The following is a 19,309-nucleotide window of genomic DNA, read 5'->3' as shown; positions in this document are numbered from 1 at the left end:
ACTTCGTATATTTCTCCTTACAAAACGTCTTGTAGTCCTACTAGCGTAATTTGTTGATTACAGTTGCTCTTCAAATAATTCATATACTTCCTCCAGTCTTCTGTAAATTTCTGGTCCCACAGGTTTCAAATCCTTCCTGTCATTTTGTCCAATTCTGCATAGTCCATTAATTTCGTCTGCCATTCTTCTTTCGTTGGAATTTCTTCTTGTTTCCATTTCTGGGCCAGCAATACTCGAAATGGTGAGGAATCTTAATTCATCTACTGTCTTAATTTCAGGTTGCAATGTCTCGCAGCATCGGCGTTCTGCGATCCAGTGTGGTTAAGCTAAGTTTGCTGGCTTTGCTGCTATTAGTAACGAGTTTCCCTTCGTGCTTAAACGACAGAGTTACAGTGAGTATCTTTCATAACTGAATCTTGAGAAAGTACAGGGAAAGTTAACTAATCAGAATTCATTTGTGGCGGCAAGGTGGGTTTACCCGTTTGTATTCCTTTGGGGTTTTAACTCTCTGTCTCTGTCTGTCTGTCTAGCATAGGAGAAAATCCTGTGTTTTCAATGCAAATTTTTAACCAGCTATTTAACTGAGTGCTTAAAAGGCATTCTAGCTGGCTGTATACAGTCCTAAGATGGGCGGGGTATAAATAATATATTTTTTATTTTTTATTTTATTTTTTATTTAATTCCCTAGGAATTTGCTCTCACAGAAAAAGTTGGTGATTCGAAGGAAGAGGACAGTCAAGAGGGAGTAGTAGAGGAAGACGATTTTGATTCCGAAGACTTGGAAGTATTCTACCCGACGAATCAATGGCAAACTGTCCGGCCAGGTAATTTAAAGTTGGCAAAGATTTTTATTTTTTTATGTAATTTCTGCTACTCAAGAGAAACTGCAATGAAACGGGTAGCAGCTGCATTCTACTACACCCTGTACCAAAAAATGCCAATAATTTTTCAGTTTAATCCCAATTCTGTCAGGAATAGCCTATTTTGGATTCTCGTTATTCATAGGGAATATCTTTCCTCCCCAAAATCAACAGCATAATTGCATATAAATTTACTCACATATATCTACTTAAACAGCCCAGTGACAGAGGGAAATGGCTGAACTAAATATGAAATAATTTAGTGAATGTTCAGAAGGGTACTGTTTACTAATGTGTTGTTACCCACTCTCCTGTTTCTGAGCAGGGAGAGCCTTCAGGGAATCGGTGCATTTCTTGGGTTAGATTAATTTGGAGTACAGGTCACTGGAGGGATGTGGGTGGCGTTGTGGTATAAACCACTGAGCCTCTTGGGCTTGCCGATTGGAAGGTCGGTGGTTCGAATCCCCGCGACAGGGTGATCTCCCGATGCTCTGTCCCAGCTCCTGCTAACCTAGAGTTCAAAAGCACGCCAGTGCAAGCAGATAAATAGGTACCACTGCGGCGGGAAGGTAAACAGCATTTCCATGCGCTCTGGTTTCCTTCACAGTGTCCCGTTGCACCAAAAGCGGTTTAGTCCTGCTGGCCACATGACCCGGAAAGCTGTCTGTGGTCAAATGTTGGCTCCCTCGGCCTGAAGCGAGATGAGTGCTGCAACCCCAGAGTCGCCTTTGACTGGACTTAACCGCCCAGGGGTCCTTTACCTTTACCTTACATGTCACTGGAGGCAGACATTGCCTTCTGTGAAATAAAGTTTATTTACATGCATACATAGGCCAGACATAAGATGGAAGGCTTGCAGCATTAACTCTCCCCCATTAGGTTTCTAACGGGACCACCAAAAACATCACTTTGGATTCTGCACAGAGAGCAAGTCTCTTTTCAGACCCACATACAAACACATGCCTCCCTTGCCTCACTTTCCAGAAGGTTCTCCAGCTAATTAGTTCCTATGGCAGCACACAGTCCCAAGCTTACATAACAAAGCAGATACTTATCAGACCTGGCTGGGTCTAGTTCAGGGGTCAGCAAACTTACCGCGCCTCAGGCCGGTGTCTCCAGCGCCGATCGTGTGGAGGGCAGGGGAGTGCGCGCCCATATGCGTGTGCACACGCTATTTCCGGCGCACTTCCGGTTCGGAGGAGCACCGGAAATAGCTTGTGTGCATGTGCATGGGCCTCCTACAACCCAGATGTGCACCGGAAACAATGCATGCGCACAAGCTATTTCCAGTGCTCCTCAGAAGTGGGCAGCTGCGCCGCGCCAGTAAAAGCGGGTGGCAGGCGGCGGGGGTTGCTGTGGGCCGGATAAATGAGTCCCTCAGGACTTATCCGGCCTGCGGGCCTTAGTCTGGGGACGCCTGGTCTAGTTGCTTAGCAATGAAACTGGATTGACCATTTAAGAAGTCCTCCCACCCCTCATAAAAAATAAAAATAAAATAAAAAGTCTCAAAGGAGAGGTTGTCATTGAAATCCTACTCAGTATTGATCCAGAGTAGATTCCAATGTATAGTCAGCAGAGTAACAATTTAAACACATTGCGGAGTTTCAAAAAATAATAATAGACCAGAGGCATTTCATCCACAGAGCTTTACTGCTGAAGACAAATGAGCATAAATGTCACAAATCCAATACATTCAGGATTGACATTGTGCTTAAGAAATCCAGTTGCAGCAGACTTAACTTAAACGTACAAACTTATAATGGGATGCGGGTGGCGCTGTGGGTTAAACCACAGAGCCTAGGACTTGCCGATCAAAAGGTCGGCGGTTCGAATCTCCGTGACGGGGTGAGCTCCCGTTGCTCGGTCCCTGCTCCTGCCCACCTAGCAGTTCGAAAGCACGTCAAAGTGCAAGTAGATAAATAGGTACCGCTCCAGCGGTAAGGTAAACGGTGTTTCCGTGCGCTGTTCTGGTTCGCCAGAAGTGGCTTAGTCATGCTGGCCACATGACTTGGAAGCTGTACGCCGGCTCCTTCGGCCAATAAAGCGAGATGAGTGCCGGAACCCAGAGTCGGTCACGACTGGACCTAATGGTCAGGGGTCCCTTTACCTTACAAACTTATAATAAGTTTAGATCTTAACACTATGTACAGAACAACACACCAGAACGAAAAGAGATAGAAAGAAAGTGAAACCCAGGCTCCTTCTGGCCTCGCTATTACAGTCAGCATGACCTGGACAGAAAGAGATAAGAGAAGCAGTTTAAACCAGCTGCACTCAGCTTCTTTGAAGGAATAACCCAAACATCAGTAACCTTCTGCTTGTTTCCCTCACACAGAGAAGCTTTCAGAACCCTCCTGAATTAAGTAGATGTGACCCCATGTTTCACTGACTTTGACTTCAGTCATGTTTCATGATTTCTAATTTGCTGCCTTTTACTGTATAATGTTGATAGAAAATGTTGGTCTTGAAATGAAACACTGAGAAGAAGAAATGTGTGCTAATTTATATATCTATATTATTATTATTTGCAGGTCAGGCTGTTCCTGCCGGCTTACATGTGCAATTAAATCTTCAGACAGGAGAAAAATTAGCCAAGCTTCCAGATAACGAAAATAAGAAAAGTGACGTGAAAGACCCTCAAAAAAGTAAAGGGTAAGGTAACTTCAGACAACTCTATTTTTCTAAGCAGAAAGCAGATGAACTTCTGTTTTCCCTGCCGTCCTTTGAGGACGGTTTGGGATTTCCATAGAGTCAGGTGGGCAACCTGTGACACATTGTGGTTTGTGGGGCCTCCAGCCTCGTTTTTCGCAGTTCCCTGATGCTTCCCAGAGCTGCTCCATTCTTCCATTCTGTCAGTGGACAGGATTGTTGGTGTGTGAGACCCAACTCTGGGTTCCTTTCTCTCCCATCTAAGTCTTCCTGCGTCTTCACAACAGCAGCAGCAGTCTAGCCCTCTCTTGGTGAAATCCCGTGACAGGAGTAGTAGTAGTAGTAGTAGTAGTAATAGTAATAATAATAATAATAATAATAATAATAATAATAATAATAATAATTTATACCCCGCCCATCTGGCTGGGCTTCCCCAGCCACTATGGGCGGCTTCCAAAAAAATATTAAAATACTGTATTACATCAAACATTAAAAGCTTCCCTAAACAGGGCTGCCTTCAGATGTCTTCTAGAAGTCTGGTAGTTGTTGTTCTCTTTGACATCTGGTGGGAGGGCGTTCCACAGGGCGGGTGCCACTACCGAGAAGGCCCTCTGCCTGGTTCCCTGTAACTTGGCTTCTCGCAATGAGGGAACCGCCAGAAGGCCCTCGGTGCTGGACCTCAGTGTTCGGGTGGAACGATGGGGGTGGAGACGCTCCTTCAGATATACTGGACCGAGGCTGTTTAGGGCTTTAAAGGTCAGCACCAACACTTTGAATTGTGCTCGGAAACGTACTGGGAGCCAATGTAGGTCTCTTAGGACTGGTGTTATGTGGTCTTGGCGGCCGCTCCCAATCACCAGTCTGGCTGCCGTGTACTGGATTAGTTGTAGTTTCCGGGTCACCTTCAAAGGTAGCCCCACGTAGAGCGTATTGCAGTAGTCCAAGCGGGAGATAACTAGAGCATGCACCACTCTGGCGAGGCAGTCCACAGGCAGATAGGGTCTTAACCTGTGTACCAGACGGTGGCGTCTACCTCTTCCCGAATCTGAGCAACTTTATCTGCAAAAACTTTGCAAAATCATTGCAGGAGATCATGTAACCACCTCACCCATCCAGTTTTTCTCTAAAGTATTTATTATTCCCATTACAAGTCACACAATGCTACTGGTCAAAGTAGGTGTTTTGGTTTGTGAACTTTGCCTTGGAAGCAGAACATGTTTCGCTTCCCGCTGAGTGTGTTCCATTTGTAAATTGAGTCCCCCGCTGCTATGGGAAAGCACACCTTAGTTTAATAATAATAATATTAAATTTTATTTATACCCCGCCCTCCCCAGCCAAGACCGGGCTCAGGGCGGCTAACACCAGGTATAAAACAATTGATTAAAATACAACTTAAAAACAAGATTAAAATACAACATTAAAATGCAGCCTCATTTCAGTAGAAACTCAAATCAAAAACTTTTTGGGGATGAAAACATCAAATCTTCACCAAGGCCAACTATCCAGACTGGTCCTACATGGGCCAGGGAAAAAAGCCAGGGAAGTCCCCAGATAGGAGTTCCATCACAGAAGGAGAAAGGGAAACGGATAGAGGGGAAGGGGATCAAGTTGATTAAGAACGCTTTGGTTTAAGAACGGACTTCCGGAACGGATTAAGTTCGTAAACCAAGGTACCACTGTACAGATCTCTGCTCACAGACTTTCACATCTTCTGGCAGCCACACGGGGTGTCTCACGCTCAACTGCATCTGCTAAGCAGATGTTTTTGGTCTATCTCAAGGATGGGCTTCAAGGGCGCGGTTCAAGGCTCGTTTCAAGTTTATTATGGCAATAGATCAACATGGATAAGGGGGCAGTTTTGGGCAACTCTTCCTCTCCTCCTGTGCTCTCCCCTCCAGTTCACCGCAGAGTATCCCTCCGCCCTCGGAAGCAACTTTTGATGAGAGTGGAGGGGGAACCACCGAAAATGCCCCCCCTCTCCATTCTGCTGGGGGATACCTTCCATTGGTGGAGGGACAGCACTCGAATGCTACCCCATGTGATAGGAGAGGGAGGTTCGCCATGAGTTGATGTTGTATCAAATGCAGTTTTTGAATTGCGGGAAATTGAATCAGCTCCCCGCAAGCCAGACCCATAGATAGGAAATCTAGTACAGTGGATGCTTGGGTTGCGAACAGGATCCGTGCGGGATGCACGTTTGCAACCCGCAGCGTTGCGTCTGTGCATGCGCAGGTTGCGATTCGGCACGTCTGTGCATGCGCAATGCACGATTTAGTGCTTCTGCGCATGTGCGACCTCCGAAACCTGGAAGTAACCCATTGTGGTACTTCCGGGTTTCGGCAGTCCGCAACCTGAAAAAACGCAACCTGAAGCGTCTGTAACCTGAGGTAGTAAAGGTAAAGGGACCCCTGACCATTAGGTCCAGTCATGGCCGACTCTGGGGTTGCGGCGCTCATCTCGCTTTACAGGCCGAGGGAGCCGGCGTACAACTTCCGGGTCATGTGGCCAGCATGACTAAGCCGCTTCTGGTGAACCAGAGCAGCACACGGAAACGCCGTTTACCTTCCCGCCAGAGAGGTACCTATTTATCTACTTGTACTTTGACGTGCTTTCAAACTGCTAGGTTGGCAGGAGCAGGGACCGAGCAACGGGAGCTCACCCCGTCACAGGGATTCAAACCGCCGACCTTCTGATCGGCAAGTCCTAGGCTCTGTGGTTTAACCCACAGCGCCACCCGCGTCCCGTAACCCGAGGTATGACTGTACAATTTGTTAAGAAACTTTACAAACAGAGGCATTAGGACATAAACTAGGAAAGCAAGTCAATACTGTGGATTTTGCTACAGGATGTTGAGAACGCCTGTCCTTTGTTGGGTAGCCAGTCCTCATGAGCCGGTGGGAGCTGTGGTGGCATTCAGGCTTGGCAAATATCGTGGGACTGATCAGTAGAGAAGAGACAACATTGTCAACTTCATATAAACAACTGGCCGAAGAGAGAGATTTCAAGAACTGCAGGGGGAAATCTGAAGATAGAATTAGCAATTCATCAGCGCTCAGCCCTTTCCTCTTGAAAACTCACTCTTTCAAATCTTGCTCTTTCTAAGTTTCAGCCGAAACGGTTGACTGTCAGCAAGCCTCGCCTTTTGAAGTGATCTCTCCCTTCCTCCAAGGGAAATATGAGATATGTGCATCTATACATCTGAGAAAGGGAAATTTATTACAGAAGAGCTTGGGCTCATTGATACTACAAACAAGCCAGATGGTGGTGTTGGTGTGTCGCCTTAGTCTTAATCGTATAATTACCACGAGGGAAGCCGGGTTCGCTTTTGATAATCTAGGATGACAAACAGGCTCCTCTCCTGCCCCCCTCCCTTCTGCTTTGAAGATGTGCTTATTTGGGGATGCATTTGAGAATTTTTGCATACGCCTTCTAGATTGATATGTCTTTGGGTTGGGACCTGAATAGGGGGAAGCGCTATCCTTCATTTGAGAAGCTGTTTCTCGAGGGAAATTGCCTTTACAGTTCTGAAATTACCAACGTATCAGGACACATGCATAGTTCAGAAATATCAGTCCTCCTTGTTGTAGCATCTCTCCGGGGTCACAGAGCGGGGGCCTTTCCCCCAGTCATTGGGGATTGGGTCTGGCTACTGCTGCTTGCAGAATAGCTTCTCTGCCACTGAACTACCGTATTTTTCCATGTACAGTGGTACCTCGGGTTAAGTACTTAATCCGTTCCGGAGGTCTGTTCTTAACCCGAAAGTGTTCTTAACCTGAGGTACCACTTTAGCTAATGGGGCCTCCTGCTGCCACCGTGCCACTGGAGCCCGATTTCTGTTCTTATCCTGAAGCAAAGTTCTTAACCTGAGGTACTATTTCTGGGTTAGCGGAGTCTGTAACCTGAAGCGTCTGTAACCTGAAGTGTATGTAACCCGAGGTACCACTGTATAACACGGCCCCTCTTTTTGCGGAATCAAAATTGAAAAAATAGGGGGAATTTGCCCAGAGTTGTTCAGCTTTTTTGCAGGGAGATTGCCCAGAGTTGCTGAGCTGTTTTTTGGAGGGATTGCCCACAATTGCAGAGCGTTTTTCTGGGGATGATTGCCTGGACTTGTTGTGATTTTTTGTGGGGGGTTACTGAAAATTGGGACGCGGGTGGCGGTGTGGGTTAAACCACAGAGCCTAGGACTTGCCTATCAGAAGGTCAGCGGTTCGAATCCCTGCAACGGGGTGAGCTCCCGTTGCTCGGTCCCTGCTCCTGCCAACCTAGCAGTTCGAAAGCATGTCAAAGTGCAAGTAAATAAATAGGTACTGCTCCAGCGGGAAGGTAAATGTCGTTTCCGTGTGCTGCTCTGGTTCTCCAGAAGCGGCTTAGTCATGCTGGCCACATGACCCAGAAGCTGTACGCCGGCTCCCTCGGCCAATAAAGTGAGATGAGCGCCGCAACCCCAGAGTCGGTCACGACTGGACCTAATGGTCAGGGGTCCCTTTACCTTTTCCAAAAATCACTCACCCGCAGGACCACCACAGACTATCACATGGACATCGACAAAGCCACCAATTGTCTGCAGGCTCACCGAAAGCAAGTGCCAATCACCCACCCAATTGCCAGTAGCCATCGGACCTTGCCACACCCACCAATCACCTGCAAAAAAGCCGCTGGCAATCTCCTGCTCGCGGCAGCCACCCATTGCCCGTCCCACCTCTCCACCATCCCTGTGTAGGGTATGGGTGTCTGAGCAGGGGATCCTATGTGTGCCATTTGGAATTCTGTGCTGGGAGGGGTTCAGATTGCCTGCTGCATGCTTAGACATGGGGGCAAGGCTTAGAAGCATCCGGGATAGGGATAGCAGCCTACCCCTTGTACTTGTGGATCTTTCTTTCTTTTTAAAAAAATCATAATTTTTCATTTCATTTCTATACCAATTTATATTTTTAAGGGTGTGTGTGGAAATTCTCAACCTACATGAAAACATCCAATAAAACAACCCAGAATGAAACATTACAGTGGTAAAGCTAAAGGGACCCCTGACCATTAGGTCCAGTTGTGGCCGACTCTGGGGTTGCGGCGCTCATCTCGCTTTATTGGTCAAGGGAGCCGGCATACAGCTTCCGGGTCATGTGGCCAGCATGACTAAGCCACTTCTGGCGAACCAGAGCAGCGCACGGAAATGCCATTTACCTTCCCGCTGGAGTGGTACCTATTTATCTACTTGCACTTTGACATGCTTTCGAACTGCTAGGTTGGCAGGAGCTGGGACCGAGAAACGCGAGCTCACCCCGTCGCGGGGATTCGAACCGCCAACCTTCTGATCAGCAAGCCCTAGGCTCCGTGGTTTAACCCACAGCGCCACCTGCGTCCCGGTATTACAGTGGTACCTCGGGTTAAGAACTTAATTTGTTCCGGAGGTCCGTTCTTAACCTGAAACTGTTCTTAACCTGAAGCACCACTTTAGCTAATGGGGCCTCCTGCTGCCACCACCCGTTTTCTGTTCTCATCCTGAAGCAAAGTTCTTAACCCGGGGTACTATTTCTGCGGAGTCTGTAACCTGAAGTGTCTGTAACCCGAGGTAGTACTGTCCAGAAGAAAGTAAAATATAAATCACAGAATTGTAGCATTGGAATAACCCACGAGGGTCATCTAGTCCAACCCTGTAAAATGCAGGAATCTTTTGACCCCATGTGGGGCTCAAACGCATGACCCTGAGATCAAGGGTCTCACGCTCTGCCGACTGAGCTGTCCCAGGAAGAGTGCGCCTTCAACATAATGGACAGGAAATGGAAATATTATCTTAAAAGAGTCAAAATGAAAGATTGCAGAGGGAACTGCAGGAGGAACGGCAGACTTGACTGGCAGATCTGCGTGGTCTGCTTGATGCAAATTGCCTTGGGCACTCCCTTACTTTGATTATTTGTTTTAGAAGCTTCCCCCCCCCTTTTTTTTTGAAGAGTGTGTTCACTGGAACAAAATTTACAAAATAGTGGCTTCTTTTGTTCTCTAAGATGGACTGGAATGTTTGCTTCCTTATACATGCAAAGCATACACTCAATTTTTTTTAAAAAAACCCTCTTCTTCAGTTTTATATTTCTTTTTGTAGGTTTATATGTCTCTCCCCCCCCCCCCCCAAATTGTTTATCTGTTACATCTGAAAATGAGCTTGTTTATGTCAGAGTTTAATATTAAGACTTCCATGACTGTGAACATCTGGCTTTTGCCTTGGGGAGGTGACTAACCTATTTTATTTGTTCCCAGACAAGAGCTTTAGGGAGACACAATTAGAACTTAGAAACATTTTAGTGTGTTATCAATTTATGCACTTGGATTGCCAAATTCCAGCTTTATTATTATTATTATTATTATTATTATTATTAACCCAGTAGTAAATGAATGCAAGATCAAACATGGGCTGTCTGTCCTGTGCTAAATAAAGTAATAACCAAGGCCAGGATTTGGGTTGCCCATCAAATATTTGTTTCTTCCTCACTGCGGATCAATTGTTCATCTCTGTGATGCCTGTTTTTGTTTTCTGCAAGGCTGGGGCACATAGATATCGACCCGAGTTCATTCACAACGCAAGAACTCAAGAAGGCTTTGTCTAAAATGAAGAAAAGCATGAAGACAGATGATACACTGGCTCAAAAGGTAGTATCCGAGAAAATGCGACATAGCGTTGAAACATAGCACTGAAAGCATAGCTATTATGTTCTTCACTCAAAATGGGGAAAATAGATGAGGGAAGCCTGTACTCTGAGGCAAACTCAACTCAAAGCAGAGTTGCTATGGAATTTCAGAGTCGAAAAATCTGCCACAAATACTTGAAATTTCATACGAGATTTGTCAAACTATGCTGCCTGGTAAGAAATTGGAAACACAAACTTCTAGCACAGACTCCTTTTGTTTCGGTGGACTCCTAATAATTTCTGCTTTCGTTTTACAGCTGTCTCTCTTTTTAAAAATTTATTTAATCTTTTTTTTTTATACAAACAACAACCGCAAAAGACACATACAACAAAAACCGTAATAACAATAATAACACAATTTGACAATTCGGATTTGAATACACTGATATACCTATGACTACACCTTTTTAAACAATATTTTCCTACCTCTCTCTCCTCCCCCTACTTCCCACCACTATCCGCCTTATCGCTTAAATATTCCTTCCAGATTTCTTCATATTTATCCATTCTTAATTTGCGTTGACATGCAATTCGTTTGTATGTAGCTAGTCTGTCCATATTGTCAATCCATGTGCTCAATGGAATCTTTTTGTGGCTCTTCCAATTCATCAAAACAAGTTTTTTTGCTTCTAATATAGCACGGTACATCCATTATTATTATTTTGACCCCTTGAAATCTCCCACGTTTCTGGAATATAATTTAGAATTCAATTCAATCCCCCTAAATAACAATTTCTTTTTATTACTCTTGCTATAAATATCCTCACCTCGCACCAAAATGATCTTATCATCGGGCAGTTAATCATCATATGTACTAAGTTCGCATTTTTACTCCCACATCTCGGGCAGTTGTCTGCACTTGTTATTTTCTTCTGGTATAGTTTTGCTGGAGTCCAGTGGACTCTGAATATTATTTTCTGTTGAATAAGTCTTAGTCTTAGATCCATAGAGGCTATTTCTGTTGATTTTATACTTGACTCCCATATATCATTTGTTATCTGTACCCCTAACGCTTCACTCCATTTTTGTCTATCATATTCTAAATCATATTTCTTCCTGTTGAGTGTTGTTGTTGTTTAGTTGTTTAGTCGTGTCCGACTCTTCGTGACCCCCTGGACCAGAGCATGCCAGGCACTTCTGTCTTCCACTGCCTCCCGCAGTTTGGTCAAACTCATGCTGGTAGCTTCGAGAACACTGTCCAACCATCTTGTCCTCTGTCATCCCCTTCTCCTTGTGCCCTCCATCTTTCCCAACATCAGGGTCTTTTCCAGGGAGTCTTCTCTTCTCATGAGGTGGCCAAAGTATTGGAGCCTCAGCTTCAGGATCTGTCCTTCCAGTGAGCACTCAGGGCTGATTTCCTTAAGAATGGAGAGGTTTGATTTTCTTGCAGTCCATGGGACTCTCAAGAGTCTCCTCCAGCACCAGAATTCAAAAGCATCAATTCTTCAGGGATCAGCCTTCTTTATGGTCCAGTTCTCACTTCCATACATCACTACTGGGAAAACCATAGCTTTTACTATACGGACCTTTGTTGGCAAGGTGATGTCTCTACTGTTGAGTAGGGTTTTATATAGTGCAAGTGTAGAGTTTTTTGTTTTTGTTGCAGAGATTAAATCTTGTAGCAGCACGGGTGTTTTACAGCTATCTCTCTTTTCTAGCGAGGTGTGGTATGGAGGGAAGCAAATGGCCCTCTCACTTTAATGAACAAGTCCAGCTTCCGCATTTAGATGCATTACCTGGCTTTGGTTTTGTGAAAATCTGTGGTGGAATTGAGGAAATATTGGGCTTCAGTAACCCAATACCCTGTGGGTTCAGCCTGGATGGCCAATAAAATCCAGACTCAAACAGGACGTTTCTGTTTCTTGCAAGGCCAGCGCCACACAACCTCAGCCAGCAAGTAGTTGAGGGATGGCAGACCAAATATGAAGAAGCGGAAGCATTTATATACTTATATACTGTCCATAGGCGACAGTGCTTTCTTCTACTAGCTTATATTGATTTAATCACACGGCATAGCAACTATCTTATCTTTCCTTCCTTCCCTTGTCCTTGACGGTTGTAGGAATAGCTCATGATCGTTTGGGACGTGGGTGGCGCTGTGGGTTAAACCACAGAGCCTAGAACTTGCCGATCAGTAGGTCGGCGGTTCAAATCCCCGTGACGGGGTGAGCTCCCGTTGCTCGGTCCCTGCTCCTTCCAACCTAGCAGTTTGAAAGCACACCAGTGCAAGTAGATAAATAGGTACCACTCTGGCGGGAAGGTAAACGGCGTTTCTGTGCGCTGCTCTGGTTCGCCAGAAGCGGCTTAGTCATGCTGGCCACATGACCCGGAAGCTGTACGCTGGCTCCCTCGGCCAATAAAGCGAGAGGAGTGCCGCAACCCCAGAGTTCGCCACGACTGGACCTAATGGTCAGGGGTCCCTTTACCTTTACATGTTCGTTCAGCCCTTCTCCCGTGGTTCTCTTGCAAACACCACTTTCGCTTGCTTAGATTTTCTCACACACATTTCGGTTTTCGTTCCATAAATTCAATAATTTCTACGACAGCGTAAGCTGCCAATTAGTAGAACTTAACACTTTGATGGTAACCTATAGCTGTATCCAGCTGTGTTTCAGATAGAAGCAGTGTGTACAAAACTGAACAGATTAAAGAGGATTTAGGGGGGAAAAGAAAATAAACCTGGGCAGCATCCAGCAAACCGCAACAGGAAACACTCTGCTTTCTCACGGGAGCTTTCCGTTTCCCTCATCAAAGCTTCAGCTTCCCTGCCAAGGTGCCGGTGGGACTCTGGTGCAGATGTTTAACTGATATCAATCACGGCCAGTCCATCATTTGAAAAATAAGACTTTAGAGCCGCCTTGCCCCAAAACGGCAACACCCTGAGACCTCCGGTTAAAGGGCGGTATACAATAAATAAATAAACTAGACATTCCGTTTTAGCGACTGTAACCTTGGTTTAAACAGCTATTTGGCACCTAGCTTGTGTATCGTGAGTTTCTAACACTGCACTTGAGGCAAATCATAAGAGTGCTCTTAAGAGAGGCAATGATGACATTGTTTTAAAAAGGTAAAGGGACCCCTGACCGTTAGATCCATTCGTGACCGACTCTGAGGTTGCGGCGCTCATCTCACTTTATTGGCGAGGGAGCCGGCGTACAGCTTCCGGGTCATGTGGCCAGCATGACTAAGCCGCTTCTGGCGAACTAGAGCAGCGCAAGGAAACACCGTTTACCTCCCCCTCCGGAGTGGTACCTATTTATCTACTTGCACTTTGACATGTTTTCGAACTGCTAGGTTGGCAGGAGCAGGGACCGAGCAACAGGAGCTCACCCCGTCGCGGGGATTCGAACCGCCGACCTTCTGATCGGCAAGTCCTAGGCTCTGTGGTTTAACCCACAGCGCCACCCGCGTCCCTTGACATTGTTTTACTTGGTCTAATATCCTAACCTTTCTAGTAATTATCCATGATTTGGCAGAAAACCAGTCCTGAGTGATGGATTACTCCAGTTTGCATGGCAAGAGGTGCTGGGTTTTTTCATCATTTTGATGCTGCTGCCTCCAGTTCAGCCTATTAGACTCCGTAAACTGAGGGAGGTACTTAAACAACCTAGAGCAGCAGTGGTTAACCTCTGGTCCTCCAGATGTTGTTGAGACTCCTTTTTTTCATATATTTTTTATTAGCTTTCAAACAATTTCAAACCAATTCAATTTCAATACGATATTCCCTTAAGGTTTTTGACTTCCCATTCTTACTTCCATGATGTTTCTATTCAAATCATCATCATCATCAATCTTTATTACGGTCCAGAGACCCAACAAATCGTTACAAAGCAATACACAATTCAGACAGCCTACCTCCAGGTTAAACAAGCATTTCGTTCAGAATATAGGGATCATTGGTTCTTGCAACTGCCGATAAAAACTTGGCCACTGCTAATGTTCTAGCATTTGTCCGGTCTTCCAATAGGAACCTGACATAGTGAGCCTCTGATTTTCCCAGGAAAGGTACCAGCAAGGGTTATATCAGTTCAGCCCTGGCTTGCTCGTATTTTGCACAGTGCAGCAAAATATGCTTTATGGAATCGATGTCTTGAGCACACGAGCAAAGTCTGTCCTCGTAGGGAACTCCTCTCAACCTGCCATCCAACACTGCAGAAGGAAAGACGTTTAGTCTGGCTTTGGTGAAAAGCCTTCGATAATTTGGTACTGTCAGGTTTTTAATGTAAGATGTTAACTTAAAGACATGCCCATATTGTGCTCCTACTGCCAGTGGACTACAGACTGCGTGAGATCGAGATCGCAAGTCACTGTGTGTATTATCCCACTATCTTTGCTTTAATGTCCTTAGGGCGTCTTCATAACCCAGGTAATACAGTTGGGGGGGGGTGGCAGACCAATAGAGGTGGCTTTTTTAGCCATGGTTTTCTGCCATTTGCTGACAAATTCCTCATTGGTCAGGTGTTGGTACAAACCCTTCCCTAGATCAAACACTGAAATCCTGAGCCAATGTTTTAGGGCAGCCCACCACGCTTTTGTTGAAATTGGGCATTCACCAGCTTCTAACAAAAGTATGGAGTTGGGGACACAGTTAGGTACCTGCAGCAGAGATCGTAGAAATTTTGCCTGAAAGCCATCTAGCTTTGGCAGATCCCCATTATGCCACACATTTGCAGGAGTTGGGAAACGGGTTTTGCATTGAAAACCCTTAAGGCTGCTGGAACATATTTGCCACCCTTTGTGAAAAAGAATCTAAGTATGGCTAGCTTTGTGATCTCCGCCTTTTGAAGGGAGGTTTACCAGTGGTGCTTCCAAGATCCTGTATGATGGAATGGGAGCCCTAGATAACTGAAGTATTTGATCTGTTCAAAGTTATGGCCATCCAGCATTCAAATCTACTGCCATGAATGTAATACTTCTCTAAAACATATATCCTACATCCCATTCCATTATCATTCTCATTCCTTTGTTTATATTTCAAGTCCTGCCCACGATTTCATTTTACTATAATATTTTCCTCAGCTAATCCAAAAAGGGTCTCCATTCTTTTCTTCTTCTTTGTCTCTTATTTTTGCCATCTCCACATTGTCCAATAATTTCAAAATCCACCCCTCTTTTGATGGAACTTCTTTCCATTTCTGTGCATACAGAATTCTGGCTGTGGTAGGAGCAAACCTAAATAGTTTAACCAATAGGACCCCTGTGCCTATTATTCCCAAAATAAATGCTTCAGGCTTTTTTGAGGAATGACTTCTTCCTCATCATCATCTTCAATTCATTATGTATCATTTCCCAAAAGTCCACCACACATGGAAAAAGATGTTGAGACTCCTCACTCGCAACTGCTCCAGCCAGCATGGCCAATGGCCATGGAAGACGGGCGTTTTAGTTCAGCAGCGTCTGGGAATGCCAAAAATCCCCCCTCCGGCCTTAGGGAATGGAAGTTAATTTTCAGTTCCCTTGCTACAAAACATTAGCAAAAAGATCCACGGCTGCCAGTTAAGAGTAGGTTCCTTAGGAATTAATTATCTTTTTTCAATGCTTTGGGGCCTGGCTGTGACGTCAAAAGGTATTTTAGGCTCATGGAAGGGTTTTTTTGCTCTTTAAGTGGGGCTCTTAAACCTTATATTTTTTCATTTTAGGAAGAGGCTCTTAAATCAGCAAAAATTCGGAAGCTGTAATGCAGCTCCTTCGCCTTGGCCCATTAATACTCATTAATATGAAGCTCAATTATTCCCTGAATGCTTAGGGTTAAAGATGACATTACTGGAAATTGTCAGTTAAAAATGTACTGGGAATAGTCTCCAGCCCCTTGTGTGTGAAAGTTTGTAGGAAGTCCCAGCCGGCTTTTAGGGAAAAGACATCTTGTCGGGTTTGATTTCCAGGAGCTGTGTGTGAGTGACGATATTTCACAGGAGAGCACCTAATTTCCCTTTCTGATGTCTGTTGGGTAACCTAATCTGTTAAGCATTTTTAATTAACTATCTTGTAAGAGCCGCAAATAGAATCTAAAGAAAACATAATTAGTAAATAATGAGGAGTGTTGCTTGCTGTTTGCAAATCACAGTTCTTGTCTTTTCACTGCATTCTGGCAGCTGCTTGACTTTGAACTTGGAGAAAGTCATTTTCCTTCTCTTGAGGCTCCTGTCCTAAAACTACCGTAATTCATATGTTTAATATCACCTGTTGCAGGTGCTGTTGAATATTTAACTCGCGGTCTACTCATATGTGAGCAGTGCGACAGATGAGGCTTGTGCAATACCGCAGCTCAGCTCCTGTGAGAAAGGTGTAGACTATAGGTCTGAGCGTAGCTTTGGAGAGAGTAATGGGAAGCAGTGGGAGGTCAGAAGAATTAATGCAACCTGCCTCCCCACAGCTGCTTTTAAGTTTAAAACAACCATAAGATCCAGTCAGGGATGTGGGTGGCGCTGTGGGTTAAACTTGCTGATCAGAAGGTCGGCGGTTCGAATCCCCATGACGGGGTGAGCTCCCGTTGCTCGGTCCCTGCTCCTGCCAACCTAGCAGTTCAAAAGCACGTCAAAGTAGATAAATAAGTACCGCTCCAGCGGGAAGGTAAACGGCGTTTCTGTGCGCTGCTCTGGTTCGCCAGAAGCGGCTTAGTCATGCTGGCCACATGACACGGAAGCTGTACGCTGGCTCCCTCGGCCAATAAAGCAAGATGAGCAACGTAACCCCAGAGTCGGTCACGACTGGACCTAATGGTCAGGGGTCCCTTTACCTTTACCTAAGATCCAGTCACATATCTTCCATCATGTTTTGTCCCTTAGATTATCTAGTTGCATCTTCAGCATGAATAAAATTATACATGTTTTTCGCTGAGTTAACAGAGGTTACTCATATATACCTAAATACAAACAAAATAATTAACTTTGGTGGTGTTTTAATTTTGGTGTGTGCTATTTCGGTTTGTTTTCCCCTTGATTCCAAGGCTCATGAGGAAGATGTCAGGAGAAGGTTTCGTCCCATTGAAAAACTTAAGGAAGAGTTCAGAGAGCTCAACCTGCAGCTAGAAACAGACTTTGAAATTATGTTTAAATTAATCAACAAATTCAACAGTTCCACTTCGACGCTGGAGGAGAAAATAACAGCACTTCATGATCTCGAATACTACGTTCATCAGGTAAGAAGATTTTTTAAAATAAACATTGGCAGCTGGTGTGCAATGTTCCGGGAACGTGGAATCGTAAAAATAGATTTCTTGCAGTACCAGATGTTGCAGAATTGTGGCACCCAGCTTCTTCACACAAGGCATTTTACCTAGACAGATGAACACAGTCGTAAGCGTTTGGGTGTAAACACTGTCATGTGTGAAATTGTGTAAGTGGATTCTAAACATTTGGAATGCGACATTTTTAGATGCCAAGTCTTCATTGAACGCAACAATGAAGGGTCTTTAATTTGTGCCAGGGCGTGCCAGAATTCATTGTTGTAATTTATTTGTTTTTGAGTGCCAGGGCTTATCACCTGGGACGCATAAAGTAATGTGGAAAGTGACGTTGCCACTGGATTCTCCTAGGCTTGAGGAAACACTTTTGGCTTACATGGTACAGCTTTTAGGCTGCTCTGAGCTTTGGCATCCGTCCTTTTATAAATTAATCATGGGTTCCTTGTCTGCCCAAAAGGAAAGTGTTCCAGAGCAGTGTTCATTTAGGACTTCAGTCCTAAGTGTGCTTAGTCAAAAGCAAATTGCACCAAAATCTACGGGCCTTAAATCTAGGTAAACATGTATGAGTTAATGCTGGTGCTGCTGCAAGAATTTCCCCGAGAGCAGAATGCAAAGTGAATTTTCGCTGGTGTGCCTTAGGCAGAATATATGAGGAATTTGAAAAGGGAAACCAAAAGAGGGTTCTGTTGATTCTTGTACTCTAGCCTAGGCCATAGGTAAAGGCAAAGGGACCCCTGACCATTAGGTCCAGTAGTGGCCGACTCTGGGGTTGTGGCGCTCATCTCGCTTTATTGGCCGAGGGAGCCGGTGTACAGCTTCCGGGTCATGTGGCCAGCATGACAAAGCCGCTTCTGGCGAACCAGAGCAGCGCACGGAAGCGCCGTTTACCTTCCCACCAGAGCGGTACCTATTTATCTACTTGCACTTTGACGTGCTTTCGAACTGCTAGGTTGGCGGGAGCAGGGACTGAGCAACGGGAGCTCACCCTGTTGCGGGGTTTTGAACCGCCGACCTTCTGATCGGCAAGTCCTAGGCTCTGTGGTTTAACCCACAGCGCCACCCGCTTCCCATGCCTAGGCCATAACCTAGCTTAAATTTCCTTTGTGCATTCATTCCTCTTGTAGGTTTTGTAGACTGCTAGCCTACCATCGGCCTTTCCTATGCTGAACTGACCCAAGTTCTTGGTTCATGATAAATTCTCAACTCCAGCTATCATTTTAGTTCTGTTCCTTTGCACTTTGTATAGCTGGAATACAACCTTGAACCTGAGCAATCTGGACCCAGTGGTTCATATATGGCCTCTCCTGTGCTGTGTCAGAAAAGTACCGCTCCCTCCCTGTTCTTCTGAGACAGGCCTGCCGGAATTTGTCATGGCTAAAATGCCCAGCCTTAGGTAGCGTGTCACATTGTTGGCTCAGTCATCTTACGATCAATATCTCAAGTCCTCTTTCCACCTCATTTGTTCTGCTTGATGAGTTTCTAGTCAATAATACAAATGCTTATTGCCAGTCCCCCAGTATTTCTGACTCTCTAACCCTGCCTGTTAAATTAAAATATAAAACATTTTGTATTGGTAAGAGACCTAGAACTCCTCAGGCTCCCAACTATGGTCTCCTAGAGAAATTAATTTTCATCTTTGTTTGATAGCATCGTTCCTTTCAGTTAAGAGTATTGTCTGGGGAAGCTTTCAGTAAGCTAATCATGTTTTGGTTTTCAGTGATCCCTTCTGTATTTGATGGTTGTGACAGGATTGGGTCCAGAGTTCCTTTGAGTGGAACTCTGCTCACAGGAAATTTCTGCTGGAGGAATGGTAGAGTAGAGGTGGGTTTTTTTGTTGCTCCCTTCTCCCCCCACAGCTTCTAGTTGAGAGACCCTCTAGAAGTGCGAGGGGTTGCAGGGGAATGGGCAAAAATCACCTCCCACCCTTTCCTTAGTGG

The 19,309-nt window shown here is 45.2% G+C and overlaps 1 protein-coding gene across 2 annotated transcripts in view; it reads left to right on the top strand.

The window, feature by feature from the left end:
- The window catches only part of SIL1 (SIL1 nucleotide exchange factor), a 65,643-nt gene that overhangs the window by 11,530 nt on the left and 34,804 nt on the right, over nucleotides 1–19,309 (top strand). For both annotated transcript variants that reach the window (XM_077926485.1, XM_077926484.1), the window contains 5 exons: nucleotides 279–392; nucleotides 689–824; nucleotides 3,392–3,512; nucleotides 10,043–10,151; nucleotides 17,136–17,327. In XM_077926485.1, coding sequence (XP_077782611.1) covers nucleotides 285–392; nucleotides 689–824; nucleotides 3,392–3,512; nucleotides 10,043–10,151; nucleotides 17,136–17,327 — 666 coding nt within the window. In that variant the 5' untranslated portion in view covers nucleotides 279–284. The remainder of the gene's footprint in view (nucleotides 1–278; nucleotides 393–688; nucleotides 825–3,391; nucleotides 3,513–10,042; nucleotides 10,152–17,135; nucleotides 17,328–19,309) is intronic.

This window comes from Podarcis muralis, chromosome 3 (genome assembly GCF_964188315.1).
Source record: "Podarcis muralis chromosome 3, rPodMur119.hap1.1, whole genome shotgun sequence".
In the NCBI taxonomy this organism is placed as follows: Eukaryota; Metazoa; Chordata; class Lepidosauria; order Squamata; family Lacertidae; genus Podarcis; species Podarcis muralis.
Note: the sequence above shows the minus strand (reverse complement) of the source record. Positions and strands in the feature narration are given on the sequence as shown.